Source organism: Epinephelus fuscoguttatus, linkage group LG19 (genome assembly GCF_011397635.1).
Source record: "Epinephelus fuscoguttatus linkage group LG19, E.fuscoguttatus.final_Chr_v1".
Classification (NCBI taxonomy): Eukaryota; Metazoa; Chordata; class Actinopteri; order Perciformes; family Serranidae; genus Epinephelus; species Epinephelus fuscoguttatus.
In genome coordinates, this window is record NC_064770.1 from 2758642 (window position 1) to 2776272 (window position 17631).

General features: G+C 40.8%; 2 protein-coding genes across 2 annotated transcripts in view; both read right to left on the bottom strand.

Moving 5' to 3' along the window:
* The window catches only part of carm1 (coactivator-associated arginine methyltransferase 1), an 82105-nt gene extending 72868 nt beyond the window's left edge, over positions 1–9237 (bottom strand). The window contains exon 1 of the mRNA XM_049560232.1: positions 9054–9237. Within this exon, the coding sequence (XP_049416189.1) occupies positions 9054–9195 (142 nt within the window). The 5' untranslated portion in view covers positions 9196–9237. The remainder of the gene's footprint in view (positions 1–9053) is intronic.
* Positions 9238–10810: 1573 nt separating this feature from the next.
* si:dkey-204f11.64 (uncharacterized protein LOC100537752 homolog) lies at positions 10811–13756 on the bottom strand. The gene is made up of 3 exons (XM_049560359.1): positions 13586–13756; positions 11054–11190; positions 10811–10878 (listed from the first exon to the last, which is right to left on the bottom strand). Exons 1-2 carry the CDS (start codon positions 13676–13678, stop codon positions 11065–11067), a joined length of 219 nt encoding a protein of 72 aa, XP_049416316.1. The 5' UTR covers positions 13679–13756; the 3' UTR covers positions 10811–10878; positions 11054–11064.
* Positions 13757–17631: the final 3875 nt, after the last annotated feature.

Below are 17631 nucleotides of genomic sequence, written 5' to 3' on the forward strand. Positions count from 1 at the left end.
ATTGGACAACTGTTAAAATTCATATTATGGCAAGAACCAATCAGCTAACTAAAGAAAAACGAGTGGCCATCATTACTTTAAGAAATGAAGGTCAGTCAGTCCGGAAAATTGCAAAAACTTTAAATGTGTCCCCAAGTGGAGTCGCAAAAACCATCAAGCGCTACAACGAAACTGGCACACATGAGGACCGACCCAGGAAAGGAAGACCAAGAGTCACCTCTGCTTCTGAGGATAAGTTCATCCGAGTCACCAGCCTCAGAAATCGCAAGTTAACAGCAGCTCAGATCAGAGACCAGATGAATGCCACACAGAGTTCTAGCAGCAAACCCATCTCTAGAACAACTGTTAAGAGGAGACTGCGCGAATCAGGCCTTCATAGTCAAATAGCTGCTAAGAAACCACTGCTAAGGAGAGGCAACAAGCAGAAGAGATTTGTTTGGGCCAAGAAACACAAGAAATGGACATTAGACCAGTGGAAATCTGTGCTTTGGTCTGATGAGTCCAAATTTGAGATCTTTGGTTCCAACCGCCGTGTCTTTGTGAGACGCAGAAAAGGTGAACGGATGGATTCCACATGCCTGGTTCCCACTGTGAAGCATGGAAGAGGAGGTGTGATGGTGTGGGGGTGTTTTGCTGGTGACACTGTCGGAGATTTATTCAAAATTGAAGGCAAACTGAACCAGCATGGCTACCACAGCATCCTGCAGCGACATGCCATCCCATCCGGTTTGCGTTTAGTTGGACGATCATTTATTTTTCAACAGGACAATGACCCCAAACACACCTCCAGGCTGTGTAAGGGCTATTTGACCAAGAAGGAGAGTGATGGAGTGCTGCGGCAGATGACCTGGCCTCCACAGTCACCGGATCTGAACCCAATCGAGATGGTTTGGGGTGAGCTGGACCGCAGAGTGAAGGCAAAGGGGCCAACAAGTGCTGAACACCTCTGGGAACTCCTTCAAGACTGTTGGAAAACCATTTCAGGTGACTACCTCTTGAAGCTCATCGAGAGAATGCCAAGAGTGTGCAAAGCAGTAATCAGAGCAAAGGGTGGCTATTTTGAAGAAACTAGAATATAAAACATGTTTTCAGTTATTTCACCTTTTTTTGTTAAGTACATAACTCCACATGTGTTCATTCATAGTTTTGATGCCTTCAGTGAGAATCTACAATGTAAATAGTCATGAAAATAAAGAAAACGCATTGAATGAGAAGGTGTGTCCAAACTTTTGGCCTGTACTGTAAGTGAGTACACCCCACAGTGAACATGTCCAAATTGGGCCTAAAGTGTCAATATTTTGTGTGCCAACCATTATGATCTAGCACTGCCTTAACCCTTTTGGGCATGGAATTCACCAGAGCTCACAGGTTGCTTCAGGAATCCTCTCCCACTCCGCCATGATGACATCATGGAGCAGATGAATGTGAAGACACCTTGCGCTACCCCACCTTCATCTTGAGGATGCCCCACAGGTGCACAGGTGAGTTTAGGGCTGGATACATACTTGGCCAGTCCATCACCTTCACCTTCCTCAGCAAGGCAGTTGTCATCTTCTAGGTGTGTTTTGAGTCATTATCATGTTGGAAAACTGCACTGCAGCTCAGTTTCTGAAGAGGGGCAATCATGCTCTGCTTGGAATTCATGTTTCCCTAAATGAACCAAGCTCCCCAGGGCCGGCAGCACTCATGCAGTCCCAAACCATGATGCTGCCACCAATATACTTGACTGTAGGCAAGGGACAGTTGTCTTGGTGCTCTTTCAGCATGTGTGGCACCTTGGTGAAGAGCACCAAGACAACTGTCCCATGCTCAAGTCAAGTATAGTGGTGGCAACATCATGGTTTGGGGCTGCATGCATGGGCTCTGGGGAGCTCAGTTCATTTAGGGAAACATGAATTCCAAGCAGAGCATGATCGCCCCTCTTCAGAAACTGAGCTGCAATGCAGTTTTCCAACATGATAATGACTCAAAACACACCTAGTAGATGACAACTGCCTTGCTGAGGAAGGTGAAGGTGAAGGTGATGGACTGGCCAAGTATGTATCCAGCCCTAAACTCACCTGTGCACCTGTGGGCCATCCTCAAGCTGAAGGTGGAGGAGCACAAGGTGTCTTCACATCCATCTGCTCTATGATGTCATCATGGCGGAGTGGGAGAGGATTCCTGAAGCAACCTGTGAGCTCTGGTGAATTCCATGCCCAAAAGGGTTAAGGCAGTGCTAGGTAATAATGGTTGACACACAAAATATTGACACTTTAGGCCCAATTTGGACATGTTCACTGTGGGGTGTACTCACTTATGTTGCCAGCTGTTCAGATGTTGATGGCTGTGTTTTGAGTAATTTTTCAGAGGAAGGTAAATCTATACTACGATACAAGCTGATATGACAAGATATAATAAAATATTTCCAAAAATGGGAGGGGTGTACTCACTTATGTGAGATACTGTATCTACTGGCACCAGAAGGGCTCTTTAGGACACACAGTACATACAGTACATTTGTGCACAGTAATGAGCAGGTGAAATGTCTGTCTAGCTTACATATGAGGTGTCTCGAGATTTAGGAAAATACAATTATATTGAATATAATAAAATTAAAAAGTCACTTGACATGCTGCTGTTTTGTGCTATGACCTATTTAAACGCTGGAAGTTGTTATTTACGTGACATCGCCTGAACGCAACACAAGCTCAGCATCAAGAATGCCGTGCTGCGCTGCTGTGCGAGCAGCGTGTTTGTCTGTGCATAACAGAAGTCTGTTGATGGTTATTTACACACTGTCCATAACAATAACTTTGTCAGCTAACAAACTGCACTGGGCTCGGGTCAGGTTTGGGCAGGAATATGCGGCCCAAGCCGCTCTAGCGTGATCACCTGTGTGTGTGGCAGAACTCCGCCGTGCGCAATACACAGAGCAGAGGAGAATTGTTAACGTGTGACCATATAGAGACAGAAATGACATGATGACATAACACCATAAATAGTATATTGTTATGTTAACATATGAAGCGTCCGTCGTCCAAAATAATGACTTTAGTTTGTGAAGAGGTAAGACAGCCCTCTTATATGCTGTGCCGTTCTGTGCTTCACTTGTGGCATGTAACCAATCAATGGGGTCTGTGGGGGGGACACTGTTACACAGCGTGTGCCTGTGACTTCAGGCAGAGAGGCCGCTGCATCAGAGCCGAAGGAGCACGTTTTAAAATACATTTATTTTATCAGTTATTAACTTCTACTATTTTTAGCAACTTGCCCGATTGGGCAAGTGAGTTGTTAGTTTACATGCCCGACCTTGAATTTTACTTGCCCTGGGCAATCAGGCAATCGTTATTGTTGAGCCCTGCGGAGAGGTCTTCAAACTGATCAGGGCGTTTGATCCCAGGCAGGCTCCAGTGATGGAAAAGCAGATTAAGGCCTACTCCACACTGAAAACAATGGCTAACCCATCAGCAGAGCTCAGTGAACAGTGGCTCGCCTATCAGCACTGTGTCCAGGGATCCCTTGCTGGCTGAAATGGAGCGGGCCAACTACTGGAGAGGCCTGAGTACAAGATTCCCAAGAGTTGCAGAAGTGGCTGTGCTCTACATCTACTTCCCGGTCAGCTCAGTTGACTGCGAGAGGAGCTTCAGCAAATATAAAACTCTCCTCACAGACAAGCGAGAGGCTCTCACTGAGCTCAACACAAAGAGGCTGACAATCATGTATTTCAATGGCGATGTCTCTGCTAGGCGGGGAACTTAAATGGATAGAGATAGTAGCTCACAAGGACAAACAAGTCTGACCTATGTGAATCACTTGCTAAAGTTCAAAAAAGTTTATTTTCTTTATTATTTTTCCGCTTGAATTTCATATCTCAGATAATTTTTCTCACTGCAGGTAATGTTGCTCACTGCTTTTGCCTTATTTTTGAAGCATTCTCTTTACCTGAAAAACAAAAAGCTAATTGGGCACTTTATTTTTTATATTAGTCTTGTAATATGTTTTTCTGGAAACGGTTTAAAGCTCAAAAGCGTGTAGTACTTAAAGCACTTATTAGTGCTAGGGCTGTACCCAAATATTCGGATATTCGAATATTCGTTTCTGTGGGTAGGTATTCGTTATGAAAATTCGTTTTTTTATTTACTTATTTGTTTTAATTTTTTTTTTTTTACATTTCTTTTGGTGCTAAATGTAGTCTTTTTGTTGTTGGTAAATGTAGGTTATCAATAAAAATCTAAACTTTTAAATTGCATTGTTAAAAATGTGAAAATATAGTATAGCCTACCAATGGAGCTTGTGTACACGGCATGCTTGACACATCCATCTGAGGCTGTGGATCAATGCCAAGTTTTACCACTTTATCACTATTCCCTCTAACTTGTAGCTGTTTTTTCGTTATCTTTTGAATTCAATATGAATAATGGAAGCGTTTTTGTCAACGTTTGTTTCCCCTGTTTTGTACAATAAATTATTGTTTAAAGTTCAACAAATTTCTTTTGGAGTACGTGACACAAGTGTGTTTTGAAAACGACTGAGGACTGTCACCTGCTCAACGCATCAGTACCTTCGGATTAGGGTTGGGCGATATGTTAAAAATTTCCAACCGGCCACCATCAGCCTATCAACTGGCGGTTGCCGATATATTAAAAAAAAGGGGGGGGATGGGTGGGGCGAGCTGCTACGGGACTCGTGCTGCAGACGTGTCACGCTGCTCCCGTTGCTGGTGGACCCTGGCCGTAATTTTCAGCTCCGCCATCACTGACGTGTTTTGTGAAAGACTCGTCGGAAATCAGTGTGAAGCTGCCAGTTCCAATACGCACACACTTTGAATTGTGCTCTACATAGTTATTATGGACTATATGTACCGAGTTGAATTCTGTGGAGATAGACCATTAGTTTAGCAAAATAAAATGACAAAAATCGCCAAAAATGAAACCAACCGTGATGGACTCAGCCAATGAGTGATTGGCGATATATTCGTCCAATTGCCCAAGCCTACTTCGGATACCATGACAGTGAGCACAGTTACATGCGCACAATAATCAGATAACTGGGAATAATCAGGTAATGGTAATAATCAGATTTGACGCATTTACATGCACTTCAATCATCTGACTATCAGGAAAACGTGGTTTATATGATTCAGTCCTTCAGTTGGATTTCTCCTCAAGTACATGACATAAAACTCAAACTTCCTGTTACAGTAGGTACTCATATCCTTGAAAAACCTCGAAAAGTACGCAAGTCATATATTTGCAAAATAAAGCACTCATCATGCTGACAGCTTATATTCTTACAGTATGTTTGTTTTTATCATTAACAAATACATGTGAGAGCATTCTAATGTGTAGTTTTTCAATGTGGAGCCAATTTTACATACTTTGGGTAGATTCAGCGTAAAAGTACTGCAAAGTGCAATACTTTTAGTGTATGGTATATAAATTTGTCACACAAAGTGCATAACATATAAGTAAGATAAAATAAAAGTGACAATTTAAACACTGAGAATATAAAAATATATTCTTTTATGTAAAATCTTTATCTGAAAAGAAACAAAAGCTGTCAGATTAATGTAGTGGAGTAGAAAGTACAATATTTCCCTCTAAAATGTAGTGGAGTAGGAGTATAAAATAGCAAAACCCGAAAGAAACCAGATTAAAGGGTATACATGCACCGAATAATCTGACTATTGGGGAAAAAGCTAGGTGTGTTTATCTGATTTTTCATAATCAGATAATGGCTTTTATCTGATAAAGCCTATCGCATTATGCTGTTTACATGACCACTTGAATAATCAGGTAACTCCAGAAATCAGATAATGATCGGTTTATTAGTGTGCATGTAAACGTGCTCAGTAATAGCCAATAATGTCAAAATATCATTTACAGACCAATTTAACAGGCGATCACTGCTGCCTGACCCACAGGTCCATCTGTGGGTCCTGCGGGTTACGGGTCAACCAGCGCATCACTACTCAGCTCAGTCTATAAAGGCTGTACACACAAGAGTAGGCTATAGACATTATATTCTATTCAGGCCAGCAGAACCAGCAGCGCTTCGGCTCTACTGTGCACGGCACTGCTGATTAACCATTTTATTGCAGCACAGAGTGCCTGCCAGCAACCAATTACTTGCAGAGGCTTCCTACAACTTGTTTCAACGGTTCTGATTTAATCAGAAGACAAATTAAACAGGATGACTAGCCAATGTGAAAATTAAAAGAAAGCATAGAATAATGTACTGAAGGAGACTGTTGTGCCATCACATTTTTTTGTGGTTTGAGAGCAAAGATCCAGCCGGCGCTGTGCAAAACTCGAGTGTAACTTTTTGCCAAGTGTCGCTAGGGCCACACCGCCCACGGAAGCGCCGCGAATAGCCTCGAAGCGCCGAGAAGAGAAGGCAGTTTCCTTTCGGCGCCCATGTTAACCGACTGTGTCGTCCACACTGGCTGCGCCGCGCCGGGAAGCTCCGCGGCAGGCTCACGATTTGCAGCGATCAGTTCGGCGTCTGGTCTATTTTCTGTGCGAGCCGCGAGCGAATCTGACAAGCCAGGCAGTGAAAAACAAGAGCTGGGAGCAGAATCGCTTGTAGACGGAGTGGAGAAATGCGCGTCTGATGTGAACGGAGGTGCTCCGGCGCACGCGAGAATTTCAGTGCGCTGTGCTTCCACGAGCAGTGTGGCCCTGGCGTGTAACTGAGTGTTGCATAGTAATTGCAATTACTATTTTCTACTTGAAGAAAAAAAGCTTATTGAGCACTTTATTTTAATTTATTTATTTTTTAAATCAGTCATGTACTTCATTGAGAAAAAGAGTTACTGAGTGACCATCAATATGGGTTTAGGAGTAATCGATTTACATCTTTAACAGTGGACTTTGAAGAAAACATAGCAACAGCAGTAGATTAAAAAACAGCACACTGTAGGCGTATTTACTGATTTACATAACGCGTTTGACACAATTGATTATTCTCGCCTTCTTTAGAAATGTGAATGCTATGGTATAAATGGTGTCACACAACTTTGGTTAAGAAGTTATTTAAATAACAGGTATCAGTTTACAAAAATCAATAATACTGAATCACATCTTAGAGAGTAACCTTCAGTGTTCCACAAGGTTCAATGTTGGGAAGTATTTATACCTTATTTAAATTATATTTTTTATCATCATCATGACCATGATCATGTTGAAAAACGGTTTGCTGTTACTAAGTCATCACTAAATTAGAGTAAAACAAAATTTATGGTGTTTGGTGGCGTTAGGGCTAATTGTGAAATAAAATTGAACTTAAATTGTGTTGAAATTTTGGGGAGTGATCATAGGTCATTAACTATATTGGAAGCCACACATAGAACATATTAAATGCATAAATTATTTGTCATATTAAAGACAAGGGAGTTTTTGTTGTTAAATACGAAATGTTTGTATATATTGTATTGTTTACTTGTAATGCCATACATGTCCTACTGTGCTGAAATTTGGGGAAATGCATACAAAACAAATATAGATCCTATAATTAAACTTCAGAATAGATCCCTCAGAATAATACATAAAGCAGGTTATCAGGAATCTACTAATTAACAATTTATAGCATCCAACACCTTCTAATTTCCAGACATTGTGTATTAAAAAACACTGGAGATACTTTTTCAGTTGTCAACAGAAACTTTCCTGTCTGTATTCATTTTCTTTTAATTAAGAGAAGGAATTTATGATTTTAGAGAGTTGATCATTTAGAACCAACATAAAATACATACAGGAATATATATTCAGGCCGAGCATCCTGTCTGTCTTCCCAAACGTGGAGGCCTCCCACTGATGTAAGTGTATTTCATAAAATTGGTATCAAAGAAAGTATCATTCCAGGGCCGTTATTGAAGTATCTAAACTATACTCCCTACAGATAGCTTGTATTGGTAATTTGAGCTTGTCTTATTTTCAGATAGCCTTGTCAAATTTATGAACATGCACTTTTTGATGTGGTTTCAAGTCTGTTAGGAAATTTGTGATGCATTTCTTGTTTAAAAAAAAAACACATGTCAGATACTCTCAGTGGCTTCTTTACACACTGCTTTCTTTACCACTTTTCATCGATTTAAATTTCAATTTAACCCAATCTCTGAACATGTGCTAAAAGAGACGTGTGGGGGTCGACCCTCTCAGTACCAAACTGAATGTACCATGAATGTCGGTGAGAGCAGAGGAGGCCTGCGCCGCGCGGCTGTTTCTTTTCAGCGGGACATCCCACTGAATGAGAAAAGCGGCAGAGGAGTAGAGCGTCTCTTGGGCTGCTCCACACGGGAGGGAAGCACCAGGCTATTGTTCCAATGAGAACAAAGATGAATGCATAAGTAATGAGGGCCCGATCTCACTACGCCACCCAAGACCGCTTCATTATAAATTAAGGGCTTCATACGTTTATTTGTTTACCGCTCTATTACAGAATGGGCTACCAGCTAAATGAAGCGCTAACGCTGTAGCAGCGTCAGCTCCCCGACTGCGGCGCAGGTCAGAAGTGATGCCCTCTGGCCAACGTTAGCTAATTCACGAGCTGAAACATAACATAACTTAACCCGTGTCTCTTAGAACACCCAGAATTTTCTGAATTACTAATATAGCTGTGACAAAATAAACGTAGTGAAACATCAAGGGAAAGGATGTTGGATACGAGCTGTTTGGATGTAACGTTAGGCTAACGTTACAATATCGCATCACTGCTGAACCAGAGCTAGTGGCATTGTTTAACTAGCGGTTCACTGTTAGCATTAAACTACACACAACTTAGCTGCCCTGCTTGCTGATGGGACGAAGTCAGCTACAGTGTTCATGTGGCGTTCTATTTTCTTCAAGCTCCCCAACGCGGTGAACTCGTGTGGGAGACCTCGTAACATCGGAGTTTTAACGGCTCCCTCGTGGTACGTAGGGGAAGGCGACATGGGCTCCCAAGATTAGTTAGCTTCTTGGAGGCTGCTAATGGTAGGATTAGCAATATAGGCATTAGCACTGCATAGCATTAGCATTGGCTGTTAAGACAGGCCGAACATCCGAGGAGCAGCTGCAGAAAGGTCAACTCACCATTGGAGAGATTGATAAGGGCAGCATCTTGCGTGGTTTTGACTTCTAGCCGCAGGGGCTGCTGCTCTGAATGTCGCTGTATGTCTCCGTTCGCGTCTCCGATGGAGAGGAGCCGCACGCCGGGGAACACCGAGACCGCCATCTTCGATATGGAAGTAGAGACAGGTCAGTGGCGCTCACATCCAACCACGCACTGCTCTCTGCTGGAGACAGCTTGGGCATCAACGTCACAAGTCCCTCCAACAGCGCCACCGTGCGTCTTAAAGTGGGCGTTGTGTAAATACAGAGTGGCATGATGTGTACATGACTTCATACAATCCAGGAGCTCTTAAACATTTTTATTCATTTACATTCAAGTTTTTAATATAATCTCTGTGTTCATGAAAACATGGAAATAATCAGAAAATTTGAGGATTCATAAAAATGTAAAAACAAAAGTGAGCTGATATGGGCTGATATTATCATTTATAATGGAGAAAATAGTGTTACCTTCAAAGTATCTTAAGTTTAAGTTTTAAGTTTATTTACTTTATTAATCCCCTGAGGAGAAATTCAATGTTTTCACTCTTGCTTGTCAATTACACACAGGTCTGAAAGACACACACATGCACAAACAGGACCTATACATGCACAAAGTGGAGAGATGTCATAGTGGGGCTGCCCATGACAGGCACTCAGAGCGGTTGGGGGGTTCGGTGCCTTGCTCAAGGGTGCCTTGGCAGTGCCCAGGAGGTGAACTGGCATCTCTCCAACTACCAGTCCACACTATATATGTGCGTAGCACATCACTGATTACACATGAAGCTTTGTGTAATCATGAGACATGAGGGTCAGTGGATGGGAGGCAGACAACACAACATTATTGGTCTAGTTAATATTGTTAAAACTAAGAGAAAACAAATTCATGCCAGATACAGTTTCACAGACCGATAACAAAAACAACCACGTGGCAACTTTTAATGGTGAATAATAACAGCGCATGTAAGATGAAATTTTGAACTGAGCTGTGTGTTCACACAAGATTGGCAATTATCCATCAACTTACATCAGCTTATCAGGTTTCCATACCTCCTCTGTTCCCTTTCAAATGTTTCCTTTGTTTTATGAAGTATTTCTGCCTAGCAGGTACAAAATGAACGATTATTTAAAGGCTCCTGTTTCTTCGAAATAAATGACAGGAATCAATAGCTTTAAAAAGGGGAATAGATTATCTAGTTTAATTTTTCTCTTACACATGGCACAGACTGAATATGTATTACAAGCACATACAAAAGAAAAAACATGGAATCCATTTTATTTTTGTAAGATCTGCTTTGCACGATGTTCATAAATAGAAATAAATCAGATAGGACTCTGATATCTTTCCAATGTGACTTTCATAAGATTTTTTAGTCATCAACTCCAGGATTTATTTGTCCAATGACCCACTGTTAAAAGTGTAGTTTGGCTGTAAAATGGGTATGCTCATCAAAACAGAGTGAGTTTAAGGCCTGTTGTGTTTACCTCTAAACCTAAAAAAAAGCAAAACACGACACCAGTGGTTGCCATTAGAAACACACATCCTGTCAAAGTAAGTACATTACCTACAGTTACAGCACACAGCTAAATTCATCAGCATCATTTCTTAGTAGCGTGTGTGTGTTTGTGTGCGTGTGTGTGCATGCGTGTGTGTTTGTGTGCGTGTGTGTGTCTGTGTGCGCATGTGAGTGAGTAAGTGTTCTTGTCTTGGCTTTTTTTATCTTCAGAGGAAGTGGAGCACATGGCAGAGATCAACAGTGCAAAATGACCAGGCATCTGTTTGAGTGTTTTGTACTTCTTCACATCCCTAAAAGAAAAAAAAAAAAATACATGTAGCTTGAAGGGATGTGTCTTGTGCTCTAAAAGACAACAGAGACACTGTTTAGCAGTTGCATGAGATAAATTAAAAGTAATAGAAAGGCAGAAAAGAGAATCCAGAAATAACTGATCAATTCAAGCAAAGTGAAGAGAGGCACACTCACATGTCAGAGGATCAAAGGAGGACACATGACTTTGGTGGCCTGAATGGGTTATCACTGGAGGGCACCCCAGTGAGCAGAGGGTCTTTGTGAGCATTTTGCAAACAGAAGGTCTTCAGTTCTGCAGCAGCCTGAGAAACCTGTATTCCACACATCACATTGTTTGGTTAACAAAGAATGGAGTTTGTGATCACTCTTCTTCCAAATGTCTTCACATATATTTGTAGAAATGAGCACTAAAACAAGCCACCATTACACTGTCCATAAAGAGTATTGTCAAATATGTTGCAGATTATGGTAAAAATGTGTCATGGCCATTAACTCAAGGTCTCAAGGAGACTCAAGGTTTAAATACATTCAAAAAGAAACCCTCTCAGCCTCTTAGGGTTGGTATCTGTATCACCCTCAAGCTTGGATCCTCTACCAGAGGCCTTGGAGTTTGAAGGTTCTGCACAGTACCTTAGCTGCTCCTAGGACTGCACAATTCTGGACTGAGGCTTCAGATGTTGTTCCTGGAATCTGCCGCACCCCCTCTCCCACTTTGGGGGGTCACTCCCCTGAGTGTTCCTACTACCACGGGGGCCACGTCAGCTTTTACCCTCCACATCTGTTCCAGCTGTTCTTTCAACCCTTGATACTTCTCCACCTTTTTGTGTTCCTTCTTTCTGATGTTGCTGTCGGCTGGTATCGCCACATCTACTACCACTGCCCTCTCCTGGTGTTTGTCAACCACCACTATGTCTGGTTTTGGTGGTGTGTCCCATTGGGATACAGATGTTCCTGTACACTATCCCAGCCACTTAGTTGTGCCTCTCCATGTACACTGATCCTGCTTGCATCTTACACCCTGCCACTATGTGCTGGACTGTCTCAAGGGCATCTTTACACAGCCTGCACCTTGGGTCTGATCAGCTGTGGTAGACCCTGGCGCCTCTCTCTCTCTCTCTCTCTCTCTCTCTCTCTCTCTCTCTCTCTCTCTCCCCACATATATGTGCATATGCCCAAAAAGTTTCTAGCTTCCAGTTAACTTTTGTGGTATGCAGCCACTGCACCATTTCTCAGTTTCACCTGACGTTGACAACAGTCTGATAAGAGCATGAATCTTGTAGCACCACTTCAATGCTTATTCTACAGAAGCAGTGTAGTGTAGTGTAGTTTTCAATGACTTCCATGTGATGTGTCCCAGTCACTCAGATTTTCTACCAAAATGTATCACTATACTAGACAAAAAGGACAAACGTTTTCATGTCGGATATTAGTGCTTCTGTTATTTTATATTAATATTTTTCTATATAAAACCTTTTCTTTTTTAATAACTTTGATGCAATGTGACCCAGCAATTCAAACAGGCCTACAACAGGTAAAAACTACATAGAACTGTGTCAAAAACAAGTACAGTCTGTTTAAAAATGATTAAACTATATACTTAATTGTAGCAGATGTGTTGCAGCTTAGAAACCTTGTGGGTGTTTTTTAAATTTCACATGAAGAAAGATAAGCTACATCTTGTAGTTAAAATTAAAAAGTTAATTAATTAAGTACAGTTAATATAGCCTGCTTCCAAACACTTCTATTCCCAAACCCTTCAGCGTGGCTTATAGCACCCAACTGCATTACCATTTGGCAATACTTAGTATGCACACAGTGAAGCTGGCAAAACCTCATAGTACAAGATGGAGTTTGTGTAGGTAAAAAAAACAAAAAAAGAAAAAGAAAAAAAAATAGAAATAGCTCCTCACCACCTACTGGTCCCGCCATGTCCATGCCAGATGTATTTCGGCTGTAGCATAACACCACAGTAATCAATTGATACTTCATTGTATATAAATTAAGTCTTGACAATATCACAAATTTAAATCTGGAGTTTTTTGGTGGTGTAACTATTTGGACCAAACTACAAGCAAGACTTTGCAGACAGAGTGAAATTTATCTTTGCTTTATTTATTCTGCTTATTGCTGGTTGGGTAGATACACATTTGACAGTGGTCTGACTTCTGTTCTGAAATAAGAAGCCACACAACAATCCCACCAGCAGCACAATCAACAAAGCTATCACTGTGCTGCACTCGCACAGATAAGTCTGTTCACTAAGTGAGCTATACTGCACATCAGAAAGTTATGGTTAATGACAGTTTGCAAGTTTATATTAACCACATAAGACATGTCTTTTAAAGTTTACAGCAGTTTTACTACATGATAGAACTGCTAATACAATACACACACACAGAGACATATATATATATATATATATATATATATATATATATACACACACACACAAGGACGAAATATATACAATGGATTGTGACAACACAATAATAGGAGTCATAAAGTATTCTTTATAACAAATAATATGCCAGCCTACTTGTTGTTGCTTAGGAATGGCTTTGGAGTAGGCCTAAATATTAATGTGTGGTCACTGACAGCGGTGGATAGTACGCGGCACATGAAAGCTCACGATGCGTTTCAGGGCGGGAGTCATGCGCAGGACAAATTTGATTCTAAGAAAATGGAAGTGTTGAGTCGCGGATTTACCTTTATCCGATGGACACTGGCCTCGAGTCGAAGCTGTTTCACTGCCTTCTGGGCGATGACTAAACTGCTGTTGGCGGCGCTGTTGTTCGACATGACTGAGTCCAAGTAACAACGAAAGGGACCAACTGAGCACAAACATTCATACTCCAGTACTAGCAACACATGTTCCGGTCAAACCCTCTAAATACGCCCCAAAACACACACACACACACACACACACTTACATTTAACCTTCTCAAAACACTTAGTAAACGAAGCACTTACTAAAAGTAGGTCTACTCTCAATAGCCTACAGAAAATGAATGTTCATCAGATGTGTAAGCTATTAATGTGAGGCTATGTTGTGACTATGACTAGAAAGGTAATGTTTAATTGTTATTGTACAGTTACTGTATAAACATTAAGTTGTGTTCTTGATATGTTTCCTTTAGTCTGCAGAAATGCAGTTTGTTAGAATTGAGTTTTCCAAAGGAAAACAACTAACAAAAGATATCTCAAGAAATAAATTACCTTATGTGTAGTCGAAACAGACTGTTATACTCCCTATAGTCCTGAGCTAGCCTAAATATTCAGCTGATCACATAAGTTTAAGAAACATCGCTCAAATACAATTAGATGTCAAGTAGCCTTGACAGTGTGATGAGCGTAAGCCTTTAGAGGTTTATAGACTTAACTGTTATTCTTTCTTCTTTCAAAATCTCATCCAGTCCCAGGTTTGAAATTTTGCTTCTTTTTCTTTGTCTTCTTCTGCTCTGCTAAAAGTGTTTGTGCGGCAAACACTCTAGCCCAAAAAATGACACTCATTGATCTCAAAATGGCGCTGTAACAATCGATTTTAGATGAATAGTTCCATCTCTTCCTGCAGATAAGATATAAAGCCCATGTTTTTTGTAACCAAACAGAAGCTAAACAGCTAAAACAGTTCTAAATTATTATTAACAGTATGTACACAGACCTACACACATAATCACTCTGTGATTCCAAAGTGTTCCATATGTTATGTGTGTGTCACCACACACTCTGCTACAATGATATGAAAAGATCTGATCTGATGAGCCGCACTGCTCTGAAACAGCTGACCATGTTGATTGTTCATTATACTACTGTGTAATCCCCTGAAATGTGTTTATCTCAAACAAATAAGTGATGTTTTGACCTGCTGGATATTCTGATGTCTTTACTGTGGCTGTTCTCATTGCCATTTGCCCGAAAAAAACCCCCACCAAAATACACCAATTGAAGCTGACAAAATGAAAGCAGTTATCATGTGAATAGAAGAGGGGTGAGGGGACACTTACCGCTCCATCTCTGCTGTAAATTATTCATTTAAAAACTTTTGTTTTATCTAAATGATGTTATTTCAAAAACTCTCATGTGGCAGTGGACACATTGGAAAGTGAAAATTATGAGGTTTCTGACAATATTTTTTTAAGCTTGTATGATAAAAATTGCTGGAGACACAAATCCAAATAAATGACATAGTAATCTAAATCCTGCCGAGCTCCGCTGGTGCAGGTTTCATTGACGAGGCCTCGCCCTCACTTCCAGCAAATGGTGTGCAAAGCATTGTGAGGATTTTATAACCGCGGAGGATCCACACATGCATCCTTGGAATTTCTCTGAAAGGATCCTTGACATTGGAACAGTGTAACATATATTTGACTGTAAATGGTGTAAAGGCAGTAAATAGCTAGAAGCAGGCTAATGAAATCAGAAGACCAGATTCGGCCAAGGAGAACTGGTAGGCTAACTGATGGACAATAAATCAGGACACAGAGATGGTTGATTTCAGTATAGGTACCATGTATTTAGGAAACAAAAAAAAAAACAAAAAACAAATTATGTAAATATTACAAGAAAAATATGACCATGTAAATAAATGTAAAGGCTAACAGTTTAGCTCAACTCACCAATTCAAGTAGTGTCAGCAGATTCAACAGAACTTCAAGTATTCACAGCTTTCAAACGGTAACTTTCGACAGTCGGTGGACATCTGCAGTCGGCAACAAAGTGACTGTTAACCTTCATATTGGACATTAAATTAAGTGAACGCCAGCAAAACTTTGTACCAACCTGCAGCCGCTCCACTCCATGCAATAGCCCGATTCATCTACTCAGAAGGGCATCTGCTTCCTGTAAATAGCGGAGCAGCCCAGCTGATTGGCTGCACGCTACTCACATGGTTTACATCATGTTAAACTTATTTGAGTTTGAAAGAGTATTTTACTATTTGCTCATCTGAACCTTGAGTTACAACAGCCCATCGACATGGGTCTATGACGTATCGTCCTTGAAATTCAGCTGTTTGAGGGTCCTTCCTTGATGTTGAGAAATACCCTTGGATTCAGCACTGGGTGTTTCTCAAAAACAAGGAAGGATTCTCAAACGGCCGAATTTCAAGGATGCTACGTCATCAAATCCTGCCAAAGGACTGTTCAAATGTCAAGGATCCTTCCGAAATTCGTCCGCCTCGCTCTCGCATTTTCAGTCTGACACAAAACTAACCGGCATGCATTGTGCGCTGATCACCGGTGATCGAATCTGCACATCCGTTGAAGATTTCTTGACTTAATTTCTTCATGCCCAGCATCCACTGCAGACGCAACGCATGGAGGGGAGGGAAGTCAGAGGAGCACAAGCACCTGTAAGTTTGCTAATGCTCATCTCTCAGGGGTTTCATTTACACTAGCACAGGCTAGCTAAGCTAACCCATGAATTAACCAAACTATGATGCTTTCACACATAATAGTGCGCTGTCTTGGTCCATATTTTCTAAATAGTTTGGTTAATCCAATCCTCCTCAGACTTCCCTCCCCTCCATGTGTTGCGTCAGCAGTGGATGCTGTGTATGAATAAAGTAAGTCAAGAAATCTTCAACGGACGCAAGAAAAAACATCACATTTCAGTATTTCATGCTTACCGCGCTCCAACTCCTCCAACCTGTCTGCTGCCTCTCTGGGAAGCTCAGAGACAGAGCGTCTAGCTGCCCCAGCCATTACAGTCCTCTGAGGTTTCCACTAAGCTGGTTGTGGGGAGCAAGGCATGTATAGTCGATCCATGCACTAAGGTGTCGATCAACCACTAGGCGAAAAGTTCACCCCATGACACACTTTGGATGGCTCCCTCATTTGCATTTATTTTTTCTGCATGCATGAAGAAATGTAAATGTGAAAAGAATTCAGGAAGGAATGTAAATGTACAAAGAATGTGTGAAGGAATGTAAATGTATAAATTGTATTAAATGTCTGAAGAAATGTAAATTTACAAAGAATGTGTGAAGGAGTGTAAATGTATGAAGAAGTGTAAATGTATAAAGAATGAGTGAAGGAATGTAAATGTTAAAATGTATGTAGGAATGTAAATGTACAAAGAATATGTGAGGGAATGTAAATGTAAAAACAAAAGACACATTTTATCAGTTAATTAATGCCTACATTTATTTTTTATGCATTTTTGGTGCAATTTAATGGCATATGAATGAATTTATTGACTAATTTATTTATGTAATTATTTTTAATTTTGGCAGTTAGGTCCTCCGTAGAGGTGAGGCCGTCCATCTGCAAATGTGGTGCGCCAGGAGCTGCCCTATAAATAAAGTGCTGACAAATTTCAACTTACCATGGTAAAACAAAGAAAAAGCCACCTGGTGTTATAAATACAATATTATACTTGACTACACCAATGACCACACAGGCAGGAAGTCACCAATTGTATATACAACTTAATTCATGGTGCAAAAATTGCTTTCATGACAATATTAACAACACAATATAAAGAGAAAAAAGAAACAAAGTACAAGTCTTTCCATTAGGACCACTGTGAAATACATAAGCATAAATCACTGCATAATGGGTAGCCCAATGTGAGTGATCCAGAACACATTTAAACACAGTTTTCTTCTGCTTATGGCCTTAAACACATTGTCTCATGGCATGCTGGGAAACTCAACCCATTAAGCCCAAACACAATATGTTAAGTGTACAGTGATAGTGATGCTATTGGCCTTAAACCAATTAGGCATAATGTATACATTTTGCCAAATTAAA

Coding starts and splice junctions, on each gene's coding strand:
- si:dkey-204f11.64 (XM_049560359.1), bottom strand. CDS start 13,678: ATGTCGAACAACAGCGCCGCCAACAGCAGTTTAGTCATCGCCCAGAAG. Junction 11,191..13,585: donor CCAGTGTCCATCGGATAAAG/GTAAATCCGCGA, acceptor TGTGGAATACAG/GTTTCTCAGGCTGCTGCAGA.